Below are 15,088 nucleotides of genomic sequence, written 5' to 3'. Positions count from 1 at the left end.
AATTTATGTACCTTGAAATTCTTGAAATGCTCTTTCACGTGTTGCATCGCTTTCGGAAGATTTAATTATTTTATAGTGACTGGTTATGTGGGATTTGGGAACACGAAGGTTTCATTATTTTCTTTATTTTAACTGCAATTCTATCGGTTTTTTAATTACCTGCACGACGATCATATGGAATATGTTATATATATATTATTATCTATTCTTATTCCTTTTCGCTTATTTACTCTTGAAACAGCGTATCGGCATTTAATATTTGCTGATACCGAAGTTGCCTGTTTAAAGAGAAGTAAATTCAATAAATTTCGAGGTATTTTAGTAACGAGGATATGACGCCAAAGTAAAGCTAGTTGACCTACGTAAAAAAGTGCTGATATCGTGAAGCAAGATAGGACGACGAGGCGCAGAGGGTATTGAAAAATAGACAGAGAGAACAGCTCGTGCTAAAGTGTGATGACTCATCGGTCTTACATTAAGCGCTGAGAAGAATCTAATCGACGTCACGCTAATTGTCAGCGTTATCTTTCGAGTCATTTTGTATCTGTCAAGTTCAATGGAAAAGTTCACTCTGCCATACATATGCTAGAAAATTCGTGTCACACGAATAAAATACATATTGCTCTAGTTTTATCTAAAAAAATGTAAAACAATGATATATTCGTGAGCTGCTAAGTACTCGTTGTTAAAGTACAATGATAACGAACTGCTTTTTCTTCCTAGATGTACAATAGAGCTTATATTTACCAAAGGAAAAGTTCTCTTCTTCTCTGTGCGTTTTTCACTGAGGGTGGAGGTCGGTGCGTGAAGTGAAATATTAATGAGGGGAGGGTGGACGAGGCAAAGAGTATTCAAGTCTCCGTGAAGGACTATAGACGTAAGAGTGAAGACTTTGTAGCACATGGAAGAGCTTATCGTGCTGTCTGAAAGGGATATTGTGCGAAGTTCTATGGTACATGCTCTTTGCATCTACTTCTTGGACTCGAGTTCATGATAAGGCTGGAGGTCGACTCGCAGTTCCGTGTTCGCGTTGTCCAGCTTGCATTCCTCTAAAGAAAGTTTTCGAATTCAGTAACTCGAGGATGCTTCGCTATCACTATCGCGCTCAAAATTACATGCAATAATTTACTTTTTACACTTTGACTACTGTTAGCGCCTAGTGGTACTTAGAAAACTTGCACTTGTGATACTACAAGTGCTTGGAAAACTTGCGTTTGTCATATTGTGGGCGTCTAAAAGTACTTAGAAAACTTACACGTGTGATACTGTAAAGCCTTGGAAAACTTGCCCTTGTGATATCATAGGCGTCTAAAAGTACTTAGAAAAATTACGCTTCTGACACTGTAGGCGTTTAAAGGCGCTCAGAAAAATTCCAATGCAACAATGCAGAATATAAATGAAATGAATAATATTATTTTAGTGTTTTCATTATTTGAATATACTTTCTTAGAAATGCATGGCAAACAAAAAGTTTCACTGTTGGCGGTGTCCATCGTGAATGAATTCCTATTATATGATACGACTGGTGCGTTCCAAAGTCTACCGTAGTCAAAGGGTTAATATTGCCTTCACATCTTTTACACAATAACAATTTTCATGTTTATCATGTCATTATGGGTTTGCTTGAAATTATGACAGACTCTGAATATCCATCTCGGAAGAGAAGATTATAATCGCGCTATAAGGTGTTAACGTTATCAAAGAAACTAAAAATTACGCGCGTGCTCCCATAAAATGGTACAAAAATATTATCGATAAGATAAGAGGAATAAAGCATTTTTCCTAATTGTGCAATTGCCAGGATGATTATTCCTATCAAATGTTGTTTTCAGAGTAGCTGATAAAACATTGCCGATAAGAAATTAAATATTGGATGAAACTGACCCCAACGTAACGTATCAGTAAACGGTCAGCATGACATGTGAATAAAAGCTACTAGTCTCTACAGCTACTTGTAATAGAGAAAGAATCAATTAATATTAAGTCTGTAAAACGAAACGAGAAATATTTCAAATAATTTTAGAATATTTTGAACGCTACTCCGTTGCGAAAAATTAAACGTTTCGTTAATTGTGCTAAAGTATTGAGTCATCCTGTAACATTCTATTTAAAGCAAAACTTACTACTGATATTTCATAGCCGATTGTTCAGAATAATTATACTGAATGTTCTGCAGTTATCTTATGTTAATCGTAATACGGGAAAAATCTTTGAAATTATGCTCGACGAGGAAAGTTGACATTTTCCAAACAGGAATCGAACGACTGAAATGCGGTGAAACTGGTTAGAATTTTTTTTTTCTGTTTACAACACTTCAGATATGTCCACATGTATCAGGCGCGTGTAACAACATCACTTATGTAACTTCGTTTCTTATGAATGAAAGTCTCGTGACCAGTGAGTGTAGTGTATTCAATGGACCGTTGAAGAGGCCAACTTAATCGCCAGAAACATAACGTCCCACCAGAGAGGCTAATTTCAGCACACGAAACGAATTCTTTCTCCGACGTTTCATTTTCCGCCCGTTGCATGTCCTGTCAGGCGTATGCCTTCGCCCAATATCCGCGTAGGTCAAAATGTACGCGTTCCTGGCAATCACGCGTGCACTCGTTGACACGCACGAGGCGTACAGTGATCTTCAGAAACAGTACGCAACCGAAAATGCAGTTTTCATGTATGAATAAAGTCGTGCTGGTTAGTCATTTCAGCAGTTATAATTGTATAACGTCGATCGTTCCGGATTAAATTCGTTAAATACGAAACTGAGGTGACTAATGAGTACAATTTAAATTACACGTCATCGCATATTAAATATTTAAAAATGCATTTTTTGGTAATTAAATTGTCCAATTATTTCTAGCGAAATGAATGAATAATGCTATTTAAATTCCCTTTAAGTAAGCTAGCGAACGTCAGCTTTTATAGTAAAAACGCTTAAGTTTTTAATTTGATATTGATGTTTTTAAAATTGTTATAGCTTTTTAATGTGTTGAAGAAATTAATATACTGATGCGAGATACGCTATAATTTTTAAGAGAGGGAGAGGCAGAGAGAAAGAGAGAGATGTGTAGATCAGCAATCTTGTTACACAGTTATACTGTATATTACAAAGTTCATCGTGCAGTATCAGTATCATCGGTACAAAGAACTGATAAAGAATATTTTTCATAGATATCGAAGTGTCTGTCGCAATTAATTAACGAGTTATTAAATAAAGTAAAAGTATGAGAGTATATTTTTATATAAACGTAGCAGGAACATAATTTTTATTTGGACGTATTTCGTTAATAACGAAAGTTTAAAATTATTGTAATACCGTTTACAGACCGATAAAATGTAGGAAAAGGTTCAGGCTAAAAGGAATATACATTTGTCTCGAAAATAGAAGCCTGGGACTACCATTAGATAGGGTAGCACTTACTGAAAAAACAAGCAGCATATTTATAGATGTTCAGTTCAGGAGGAACATGCACTTTTACTCCAAATATTTGACTTAAAAATAGAGATTCCAGTTAATCGTAAAATATCATTCGATATCCTGATAAGTAAAGTTTGGTAAACAATTGCGTGCAGAAAGAAGTTTAAATGAAAACTTAAAACGCAAAATGTAAGAAATAGTTGCACTTATATATATATATATATATATATATATATATATATATATGTTTCACGTATATAAAAGGAGTAAGGGAGGGGAAGAAAAGAATCGGGCTTATTAGAAAGTCAGCGGATTACCATCGAGACGGATCGACTAAAATCGAAGAAAAAACGTACCCTGGTTGCACGCGTGCCCGTACTTAATTCTCACGATTTCCCAAAATTACGTAAGTGACGTTCACCGTTCGTTGAAATCGTTGAAGGAAGCGTTCCTGAAACATTGACACGCGTAATGCGATTAGCGATCAGTTTAGGAGGCAACTTGACACGGTGCGTGCGAGTGGTCTCGATCAAACGGGAGCGATCGAGCCCCGTTGGTGTCGCACGGAGCGTTAAACTTCGGCGGTCCGCTTTTTCTGCACGCTGCGGTAGAAAACGGGGAACAGAAGGAGAACCCTAACCGAACACATCGAAAGGCGAGCGCGGGCGCACTCGTGACATCAGTCGTTCGCAGTCTACGCGAGTGGGTACGCCGCTCGGCGGTGTGCGGTGGCGTCGCGACGCCGGCGCAGTCCCGACGATCGATTCCACCACGTTTCGCCTGGCCGTGTGGGACTCGGCTGGTGGTGAGGTTCGCGAATCGGACAGAGACGGACGGCTGGAAAGAAGAAACGCGTCGAGCCGGACGAGGAAGAGACGCGAGGGTGGACAAGCTGCGAGAAAGAGAGAAAGAAAGAGAGAGAGAGAGAGAGAGAGAGTGGGGTGGGGAAGCGTGGGAAGAAAGAGAGCGACGGAGAGGAACGGGAAGGGACAGAGAGCCGGACGTGGATATTGGTGCGCGTGTCTTTTGGCGACAACGCGTACGTCTGAACGTGTGCAGGATCTGCAAGAGGTGACAGATTACGGGGAAGGTTTGCACGGGCTGAAAAAGAAAACACAGCCCGGCATTTTCGGCACCGCGGCCTCCCTCGGTTAAAAATATTCACGCACACCCGGTGCAGGATGACGGCGTTGCGGATTTAGAAGAGACGAGAGCGTAACCTTCTCGCAAAGCTGGACGCCGGGATCGATCGTAATACAGTCTTCTTAACAGCCGGCTGACACTGGCCCGAAGACATGGATTACCGGTCTGCTGGCACCAGGTGCGAGGACGATTCCCTGGAGAACGAAAAAGGAATCGGCGCTGCGGTAAGGGATGCATCCTACTATGTGCTTTCGTTCGCCGATCGTTTCGTTTAGCTTTTTAGGGCTGCGACACGAAACAACCGTGACCACCTTTGCGCGATAAATATTGCCCCATCCTCGAGAACCACCTATTCCGGGTATCGGTAACCGAGGTACACGCACGACCTATCATCGTCCATGCATTTGACCGACGTGCATTCTCCTCCCTGTGTGATACGCAGCGGCACTTTTCTGTCGCACTCGTTCAGGTGATAAATAATACGACGAAGATTAGTGTCAACCGTGACGACACATTGCGAGATTCATGCGGCAAAACAGTATGATAAACGACCACGTCTGTTATCAATGTAGACCGTGCCACTGAAGGTCTAACGTTAAATTGCCAATCAAGAGGATTTTATCGGGATCACGATAAAGGGCTGATAATGAAAACCATCGTCCTCGGATAGGAGAGCCACGTGTTGGAAATATTTTCAATCGGATGAAACGGTGGTTAAATCTGATGTCATTACGACCAGCGCAACGATTCTCTAATGGATTACACACGGGTTGAGCAAATGTTTTCATTTCCATCGAATTCTGTGTGGTTTTTCGTGTGTTTGGTGTACGTAGAAAGACTTCTATTGCTCGGTTCGATTGAAAGTGGTTCGAACGTGACTTTGTCACTCGTCTCGAGACAAGTACACGAAAAGCCAGAAGTTGGACGATTTGGGGACGTGGTTGCTCTATTTCTGGAGTTTGCATCGGGTTACTACATGTTTTCGAACTTCTAGCCTTACTGTGATATCTGTGATCACATGTGATCACTGATAGATCGTATTGTTACGCAGTATTGACATCTACCGAATCGAACGTGCATGATATCATCAATTTTCCACGTTATACATGATTGTGTATCGCTGTTTGTTCCGTTTTTGATCGTGTTTAGCTTTCAAATTGTGAATCATTCCTAAAAAAAACATTTTTTTTTTAATGTACTTTATATCAGATAAGATTAATCGAAGTTATAAATTCATTGGAGAATTATTTGTGAAGGAGAATTATCGTGAATGATAAATGCATATCCAATTTGAAAATGAGGGCAGTAATTAAATCAGAGTCTTGCTTGGTGTAAATTGACTCTGGAAGGAATTAAGATTTTGTAATATTAGATGGGATACAGTTTCGTTTTCGCAAAACAAATGTATATTTCGCAAATAAAAAAGGTACCTAAGATTGCATATTTATTTTCTTCCTTTATTTTTGCAGTTTTGTATATTCAATTTTTAGGTAGACTGTAAAAACATATAATACAATCAGTTAGGTGTTATAAAACGTTAATCATATCGAAATCACACTTGTTATCATTGAACACGAATTATATTTAAACAATCGTTGATGCGATTGTCGTATTGAAAAGTCAACAAATAAATAGCGATGCGTGTAACAATTTTCACATCAATTCCTTAGCTTTTATAGTTAAAACTGCAGTTCTACGAAGAAGATACGTAAAGTATCGATTGAAGGTGTCCGATCTTTTGCGTACGTTTGTGCATATATCTATACACACACGTGCATGCTATTTATTTAAACTAGAAGTCCTAGCTACCTGCAATTTTGTTGTTCGCATTTTTCTGTCCTTTATGCGTTTCTTCGATCGCAACGCGGTGCAACAATAGGCAACAGTAATCAGTTAAACCTGAAGTAACGGCTTTGAACGCCGTATCGGAATTTGTAATCTCGAGTTTAATCGTGTTACACTAAACAATGCATCTAAAATGTACTTTCTCGCGAGCGGTAAAAAGTAAAAACAACAGTCGACGATGAAAACGGCTCGCGTAAATGGAGTACACGTTCGTTTTATCGATCCTCGAGACGGTAGGAGAGAAAGTGAAAAGAACGTAAAGCTGACGCGTAGCTGAAAGATTCCCGGGATTCTCACTGCGTTCTTGTTATCGAGTGGTTTTATTCGATGATGTTTCAGAACGACCACAAGGGCGCGTCGAAGCGTGGCGGTTCGCATACGCGTGGCACAGCGATGTCCTTTGGCTTTCGACGAAGACCGACCTCCGGGATACCGGTGCCTATAACGAACTACCCAACTGAAGCAAGCTTGCTGCATCCACGTTCGAAATCGGCTGGACCCGAGCAGAATCGCAGGCGCGACGAGGACACCACGATGATCCACAATTCGTCCTCTGGCCGGTCAACACCGCGGCTAGCGCCACCGAAGAAGGACTCGAGTAAAATCGCCGTCAGGGCGAATCGGTTCGGGTACCGTCAGTCGCAAGGCAAATTCACGAATAAAGTTGGCGACGTTTGCAGCAGTCACAGCGTGAGCCACTACAACCAGGAGAAGCTGCAACAACAACAGCAACAACAAGACGGTTTCCTGAAGCAACCGCACAGGGTGACGCAAGCCTCTGCTGTGCCACCACCGACGAAAATCAAATCATCGCCCGTGCATAACGTTACCTCGTACAGCAACACGAACACCGCGCATATGGACGGGAATCGCAAGGTATCGGGTATTCCTGAGCCAATTGGCAGGTATACTCTACATTCCAGTCACCTGCCCCAACCTCAGTACGCTATAAGAATGACCGACGCGAACTCGAAGATCGCGAAGACCGCGGCGAATCAGAGCAGAAAAGTATCCGCGGCGTCGAAGAGCTCGACGAGCTCGAAAGAGGGCTCGAGCACGGAAGATTCCGGTGTTGGTAGTCAGTTTGGTTGCCCCGTAGAGAGCGACTTCAGGGGCGAGGATTATACGGACGGATCGTTAACGAGAAGGCGCGGCATGGGCAGAGCGAGGAATTTAAGGATGGTCGTGAACGGGAAAAGTTTCGATGTCAGAGATGTTAGGGACGACGATAGTACTGTAACTGAGATATCCGTCATACCTTTGCCGAAAGCGTTCGCCGCCACCACCACCACAGGGCTGGTGCGAGAACGAGCCACGCAGTATCAGAAGATCGTGAATAAGGACAACAGATACACCGAATCGACCACGTCCATGTCTACCATTTCTTCGGAGGGATACGACGAAGGATTAGGCGAGGAGAAAGTTTACAAAGACAGATCACATTCCGAGAAGATTCCTTCTATTAAGTCAGACTTCAGTCCACCGAGTTCGGACGATCCCGAGTACGGCCATGGAGAAGCTATGGCTGACGAGTACTCGCTAAGTTCCAGCGACGAGTGTCAACGTTCGAACTCTATTCAACACATGCAAGTTTCATCGAGTTCAAGTAAGAGTGGGACAGTTCCAAAGACTGCTTTGCGCTCTGTGCTTCTCACCATCGAAGATCCAGCATTCGCCGCGGCTGCGGCTACGTCGACCGCGCTGATCGACGACGAGACCTCGCCTGTCGATAGTCTTTTCGACAGCCTCACGGCCAGTATTACCCAGTCTGATACGAAGGCGCCAAAAAAGGAGAATGTAATGGTGAAGTCTGGGAACACCATCGACGACGATAGTCCTGGGACGCCAACGAACGCTTCTAATTCGTTAAGCTTGTCGGAGGGCAGAGAGTTCTTCGATGATGAAATTGCTGATCAGCCTGGACTTGTCTTCGACGACAATTCGAGGGCTGGTGCTGAGCCACAGTCAGCTATGGCTAGTCAAGTCGTCACCGAGAATAGTCACACTTTGATTGAATCCAGCCCTAAAACAGGTAAATATTATTTTAGGCGTGTATATAATTATCCAGGATTCAATATTGGTATTGTTATTGTTTCTAGTAATTTACGTCCGTGATAAGATTTTTTTTTTATTTAATAGAATTTACAAATGTGACAAATATTTGCGTTTAATCTTTTAATAATAGTTGATAATAAAGTTGAGCTCGTGTTATATTTGTATATATTTTATTTCATGTTGCATGTAATACCTCAGAACTGATGTTTATAAATGATTCTTTTTTCAGCCGTGGGGCATGCAAAAAACGCAACTAACAGTCCTCACCATGGCAAACGAATAAGCCGAGCCGGCAGCGTCGATACTTTGTCCCCCTGTGAATCTATTGCCTCAGATGATTTGATATTGGATTATGAACAAAGCGACGCGAGCTCCTGCGAAGAACCTCAATATCGGTTGGTATTTTAGATGCTGCATATAGTTACGCTTATCTTTTATAATCGTGAATTCTTCGCGTGTAAAGTGTGTGTGAGAAAATGTTTTAGAAAGAGATTACTCAACAAGGGAATTCATTTTGTAAGTGTGAAATTTGATTTAAAATTCACGATTTCGAAGTTGCCCGATGTTTATCTTTGATCGCAACCTTGGAAGTTTTCAAATATGTAGAGTTAATAATTATATGAAAATAAGTAGTAGTATTGTTTTCGACATTTTTCAAAACAATTTGCTTCTAAAACATTTTTTATACCATTAATGATGTAAATCATACGGACATATGAAAATACACTTCATACAATAGAATACACTTTGCTAAAACAGTGTTTCAAAACTTAAATAATATTTTGAAAAATTATGAAAATTTATTGCATAGTAGTAATAAACAATATTATGTATTTTAGAGTGGAGACGGGCACAGCTTTGCAAGATATGGACAATGCTACCATTCTCTCAGAATTGGAAGCCAAAGGTGAAGAAATGATGAGGCAATGGACTTCTCTATTGGGTACACATCACACGCTGCAACAAACTAATAACTCGAACACAATTAACAACAATGTGAACAATGGATCGGCCAATAACAATAATCAACCAGCCAACGAAATAGGGTGTGTATTTAGATTTTTTTATTCCGCTTCTCTTTTTTTCAATTCTTAACCGCTTTGTATTATTCATTGTCTAAACTAAACGCATGGTTCTATGATAAATATAATTCATTGAGTACGAGATATATCAAAATGATCTGTTAAGCAAAATTTATACAATACTAACATTTTTTTTAAACATTATCTTGACTATAGTTCCGGTGTTCCTATTGTTATTGGTATCAGTGTACCTAAAAAAGACGCATAACTTTTCTATAGCTTCAAAACTGCTTCTTTTCATTGGTTTACATACTTATGGTATATGTTGCCTAGCTATACGTTCTTTTACATACTAATATGGATTTGCTGTATGGTATAAGTAGTATTATCGAAACACTGCAATTCATCGTCGGCTCGATGGTCCTATTCATATATCCACTTTAATGTCAAGTACGATATCTAAGTATCTATAGATCAATGGGCTATTTTATATACACTTTACTGGGTAATATATTATAAAGTTCGAACTTATAAAATTATCGTGACACCCGATAAATGATCAATTTTAGTTCTATATTAAAAATTAATTTAAAACAGCATTCACAATTAAAACAGCTATTCTATGTACACGTATATAAATTTTAAACGTAACGCATCAATATTTTCTCTTTTTTTATGAAAGTAAGGTGGATTTAAGCTTCGTTTCTTCTTGAGTATTGAAAAACGTTTCAATTAGAGAAAATCAAACTACTAATGAATTTAGTTTTCATCAAATACAGAGTTTATGCATCTTCTTATTATTAGAATAGCTTTTGTTTTTAATTTCTAGCGTACGTAAGGTAAGTCGTGTGTATCACCGTAAATAAATATAACAGTCCGTGAATATATTACTACTCTCTCTGATAATAAATACATTATGCAAATCGTTTCCCATAATTTTGGAAAATATCCATTTTAATTATTTACTTTGCTGTTTCGTATATTTATACTTGTTATTTTTATACTTTCCTTTCGACATACTTATCTACTCTAATATAATATACGAAATTTAGTTTAACTCTACAGAAAGTGTATCTTTTTCTTGAACTTTCGAGGACATCGATTTGCTTCTTCATTCGTTTCTCATAACTTAATTGAACTATATGTACAACTTTACAATTATCTTTTAAAGAGATTATGGATCAACCGATTTAGTCGAATACGACTTGGGGTGTAAAAAGTCCTTCTTACGTTACTGGCTGTTTTACTTTGAATGCATGATACATTTTTTTAAGCATGCATTTCGAATTCGATAGTTTATAACTTCAAGACAATAATCGTGCACAGAATATTTTTATAGTAATTCTTACAATTTTTTTATATCTATTCTATATTAATATATGAAATGATTTTGAGAGAGAAAGAATAAAAGTATTGCCGATATTATGAAACTACGGGATATGTTGTGGTAAAGATATTTACTGCATATATTAGAAAGGACATTTTTTTTTAAACTAGTAGAGCAGAGTTATAGGAAGTTATTAATAATAAATTGATAGATGCTATTAATTGTTGGCAAACGGGGAGAAAAAGAGAGGGAATGACATTTCGTTCTTTTTAAAGAATCGTTTATCTAACAGTAAGTGGATTAAAATGAAATCAGCTTAATGAAACATTCGTGAAATATGTCAGAATTTATGATATGCAGTAGACGCTATTATGTGACGGATAAAGCTGTCTCATCCATTTAAAACTACGTCTGCATTCTCGACGTGCGGACTACTGCTAAAAGCAAGATATCACAGCCGTCAGAACATTCCGAAATCAATAACTCCATAGAAATTACTCGCGCGTATGCACACGGAATGAATAGCACACACCACTTTTTTTTTTTTACAAACAGAAGTAATATGTTGCTGCTAAAGAGAAATACCTCGTTTAATATCGTAAGTGGACGCAGCAATATTAATTGTTGTTACATATTTTTCAAGGAGAATACTTTTGAACATTCCGTGCGAATGATATCTCCATATATGACTTACATTTGAAATAAGATAAATTGAATCTTTTTCGAATCGTTCTAGATAGTTTTTGAAAATTTAACAGAACGTTGCTATATTTTGATCACTATTGTACAGAATGTTTTTTTATCTTTTCAAATTGTATCACACAATTGTTTTTGTCCGTTTCTTCTTCGTAAAAGAGCAGGGGACGATGCACAAAGTATATTAGAAACACGATTGTTCAAAAATAAAATAAAATTCCGTAGGATTTGTAATAAATTAGCAAAACAAAGACTACTAAACGGTATAAAAGAAGTTACACTTAAAGTACCAATTTTGACGATCGATTTGTCGATAGAAAATTACATTCAGCAAACTATCGGATTATAAGTCACTGCACTTGCTTACGAACGTGTAAAATTGAATTTGGCGCGCGTCTGCGCGTGACTCACCGTTCACCCCCACCACGCGGCTGCTTTCTCCCTCATTCGCTGACTCAGATGTGTCATGGCGGTGCCGGCAACTCGAGCTTGAAACGCGGAACGCGGTTGTTACTACTGTTAGTAACGCGTGTGCGCTCTTACCGTTCGTATTGTGAATTGTATCTGATGTCGCGTTCGCGGATCTTCCCATTTTTCGGCAGATTTTCACCTAAAAGTGAAGTGTTACAACGACAGTGAACGATACGAAGCATAAAACGAACTAGAAAAATATCACAGAATGTCTGTTCGTTGTTTATCGAGAAGTTCATTTGGCACTCGACAAGTTTAACTGCGTATTGTTAATACAAGAGCGTGTTGTCATCGAGGCGTAGAATTGGTAATTCTTTTCACAAAGCAACACGTGATATTCTTGAACATCTGTTCGGTTCGCAGAAAAAAACGTAGTGAATTGCGTTCGCCGCGAGACACGTTTAACAGAGGTTCGAATGGCGAGATTAGCGGAAACACTATCAGCGTTAGTCACTAGTCTCGAAAGATATCGGTGGAATCGGTAGATAGGATTAGTTCTTTCCTTGTAAATAGTAATAGCGTACGAAATAACTTGCGCGTAAAAAAAAAAAAGAAACGCAACTCTGGCGCAAAGAGTAGAATTTGCGATGATAAGAAGGAACTATCTATAGTGGAGGTATATTTTTTATTTATAAATTTTGGGGGGATGCCCAGTTGAAATTGAACAACGAAATAAAATGTTGTGAAACTTTCATTACGTATGACATGTCTGACGATCTGATATATTGAATTTACCGGTCTAAAATAATAATTGTACAAAAGTAGAAATTTGAATCTTTCTCATTAACGTTTGTATCCTTTTTTCAATGTTTCTTATCTTTTATTTTTTCATATCATCCAATTCATATTTTCTCATTCGAACAAATATTATAAAATGTTAATTGGATGCGAGCATTTACATTCAGTGAAACTTTACGACCGTGACTTTCTTATTGGTATGTTTAAAGCCACTCGCGTATCGCTGAAGAAAAATTCAACTTAACCAATATTGGTTAGTGTTACCAGAAAAATATGGTTCTCTGTGCAGGCTTAAGTTACAGGAAGAAGACACGCCTTTGGTGGTTGCAAAAATAACATAAACAGTTACATTCGTGAGGTAGCTCTCTCGTGTTGTTCCATTCACAGCGTACCAATTAGTAATGTTTTTATTTTCAGTAAAGCCTGTATACGATGATGTAGACTGATTCACCTTACTTCAGTTAGTTTTCGCGGAATGAAACGTGCCCCTTTGTACATTTTTCAAAACATTCGCTTTTCGCTTAGGTGAAATATTGTGTAGAACCTCTACGGTACGCGAATACGGTAGTCGATCACAATATTGTTTTCGTAGTTTGCTCTATAAACACGCGTTAGCATTCGAAACAGTAATATTGTTTCGATTATGTGTACGAACTTAAAAGATGTAAAATATAGATACAAATGGTTTTCGACAAACTTTATTCTAATCTATAATTAACTAAATAGATCAAAATAGATATCTGTCATTGGTCGTATAAATATGGCGACGCTTAAACGCAATAAGAGATCATATATGTATATATATTATAGATAATATATTTAAACCAATCCTTTTTTTTAGTATAAGTTTGTGCGATGGGAATAAAAATAAATAAATTGCATGTGGTACTGTTTACAATAAAAATGTAAGATATTTTCTACTTTAGTATTTATTCTAAGTAAAATATGCTATTTGTATCCAATTACAGTAATCAAATATCATGATGCGAATTGGGCAGAGAATTTACAGTTCCATTAATTAAGTGAAAAATAACATCGTATATGTCTCGATTGCACGGTAATGCGCTTTTAACAAATAGGAATTACGTAATGTTTATTGAATGATGGTCACTTGATCCACCTGTATACCAGCAGATACTGCAATAGTCATAAAACCAAGTATTACCGTAGTTTGCATCGTATTAAACATATCACTCGAATCCGTAGATTTATCCAAGTGTATCACTTTTTGTTGTAGCTCCTTTGTAACTTATAATTATTTATTCATTGCGTATGTTGCATGCACTATTACCCTACATAGTTTGCCGTGACAAAAATCTGAAGGATGTACGTCAGTTTCGTACTTTTTAATCTGTAATGCGTGTCTTGAATAGTACTTGAACATTAAGTATTGTCAAGGATATTTGAAACGAAAAATTGTCTTAATCACTCGTCATATAATGTCGAATTTCAAGAATCATCGCATTTGTAACACACATTTTTGTACTATACTGTTTTGCTGATTGTACATGTACACATTGTCACGATTATGTTTTGCATTTTTTTATTTGCGTATCTCGCTTAAAATAATCCGGGTTAAACCTGTGTTCTCGCCTAAGTTTTACGTCTTGCTTCTTTAAGAAATATTTATGTTGCTTTTGTGTTTGGTTTCGTTAATCTTTCGCGAGAGAGTTTATACTTTGCTGTTAGGAAGTCATTTTTTTGGAGAATGCTAAAATTTCAGTTTCATTGTAAATATCGGTAAATTATCGGTAATTTAATCGGTAAATTAGATGTTCATGGAAATAACATTGCAATCAGATAAAGTAGAATGTCGTACGTGAAAATAATTGTCACACAGAAGAATGAACAAGGGAAGTTTGTGAAAGGAAGAACCGACCTTGAAAATAAAAGCAAGCGCTGGGAAAGACAGTCGTTCTATTAACAGTAATGACAGAGTTTCGTCCTACGGTTCCCTTAATATAATCATAAGAAATGCTGCTCATTGCGTTACATTTCTCCGTTCACACGATACTCTGCTTGTCATTTTTCGTGGCGTGTCTGCCGTTTTATTTTCAATTTGTATTTACGAAGGGAATGGTGCTGCCATTTGAGCCTGCAAGAAAAGTAGTTGCGTTGTGGTCAACCCTCTTTCACGGTTTAAAAATCTTCCCAAATCGTTTTGCTTCCCACCTCTCCCCTCCTTCTTCATCATCCAGATTACATATCATAAATTCTATATATTTTTTCGATCTTTAGTTAAAACGTTCAATTAACAATTATCCGAACACAGTGGTATGTTTTTTCTTTCTTTCTTTGGTAGAATAGAAGCGAGAATAGTTCGAATTAAGTGTGATTTCTGTTCTTAATTTTATAATAAATTGTTGGTAACGA

The 15,088-nt window shown here is 38.0% G+C and overlaps 1 protein-coding gene across 7 annotated transcripts in view; it reads left to right on the top strand.

Annotated features, from left to right (window-relative positions):
• Positions 1-15,088, top strand: part of LOC143424515 (uncharacterized) — a 48,148-nt gene that overhangs the window by 10,221 nt on the left and 22,839 nt on the right. For 6 of the 7 annotated variants that reach the window (XM_076896630.1, XM_076896627.1, XM_076896628.1 and 3 more), the window contains 3 exons: positions 6,746-8,438; positions 8,691-8,856; positions 9,301-9,507. In XM_076896630.1, coding sequence (XP_076752745.1) covers positions 6,746-8,438; positions 8,691-8,856; positions 9,301-9,507 — 2,066 coding nt within the window. Of the gene's footprint in view, positions 1-4,092; positions 4,786-6,745; positions 8,439-8,690; positions 8,857-9,300; positions 9,508-15,088 lie in introns of those variants that run through there. The other variant, XM_076896629.1, reaches the window with a different exon arrangement.

The sequence above is a fragment of the Xylocopa sonorina genome, chromosome 6, assembly GCF_050948175.1.
Source record: "Xylocopa sonorina isolate GNS202 chromosome 6, iyXylSono1_principal, whole genome shotgun sequence".
NCBI lineage: Eukaryota > Metazoa > Arthropoda > Insecta > Hymenoptera > Apidae > Xylocopa > Xylocopa sonorina.
Note: the sequence above shows the minus strand (reverse complement) of the source record. Positions and strands in the feature narration are given on the sequence as shown.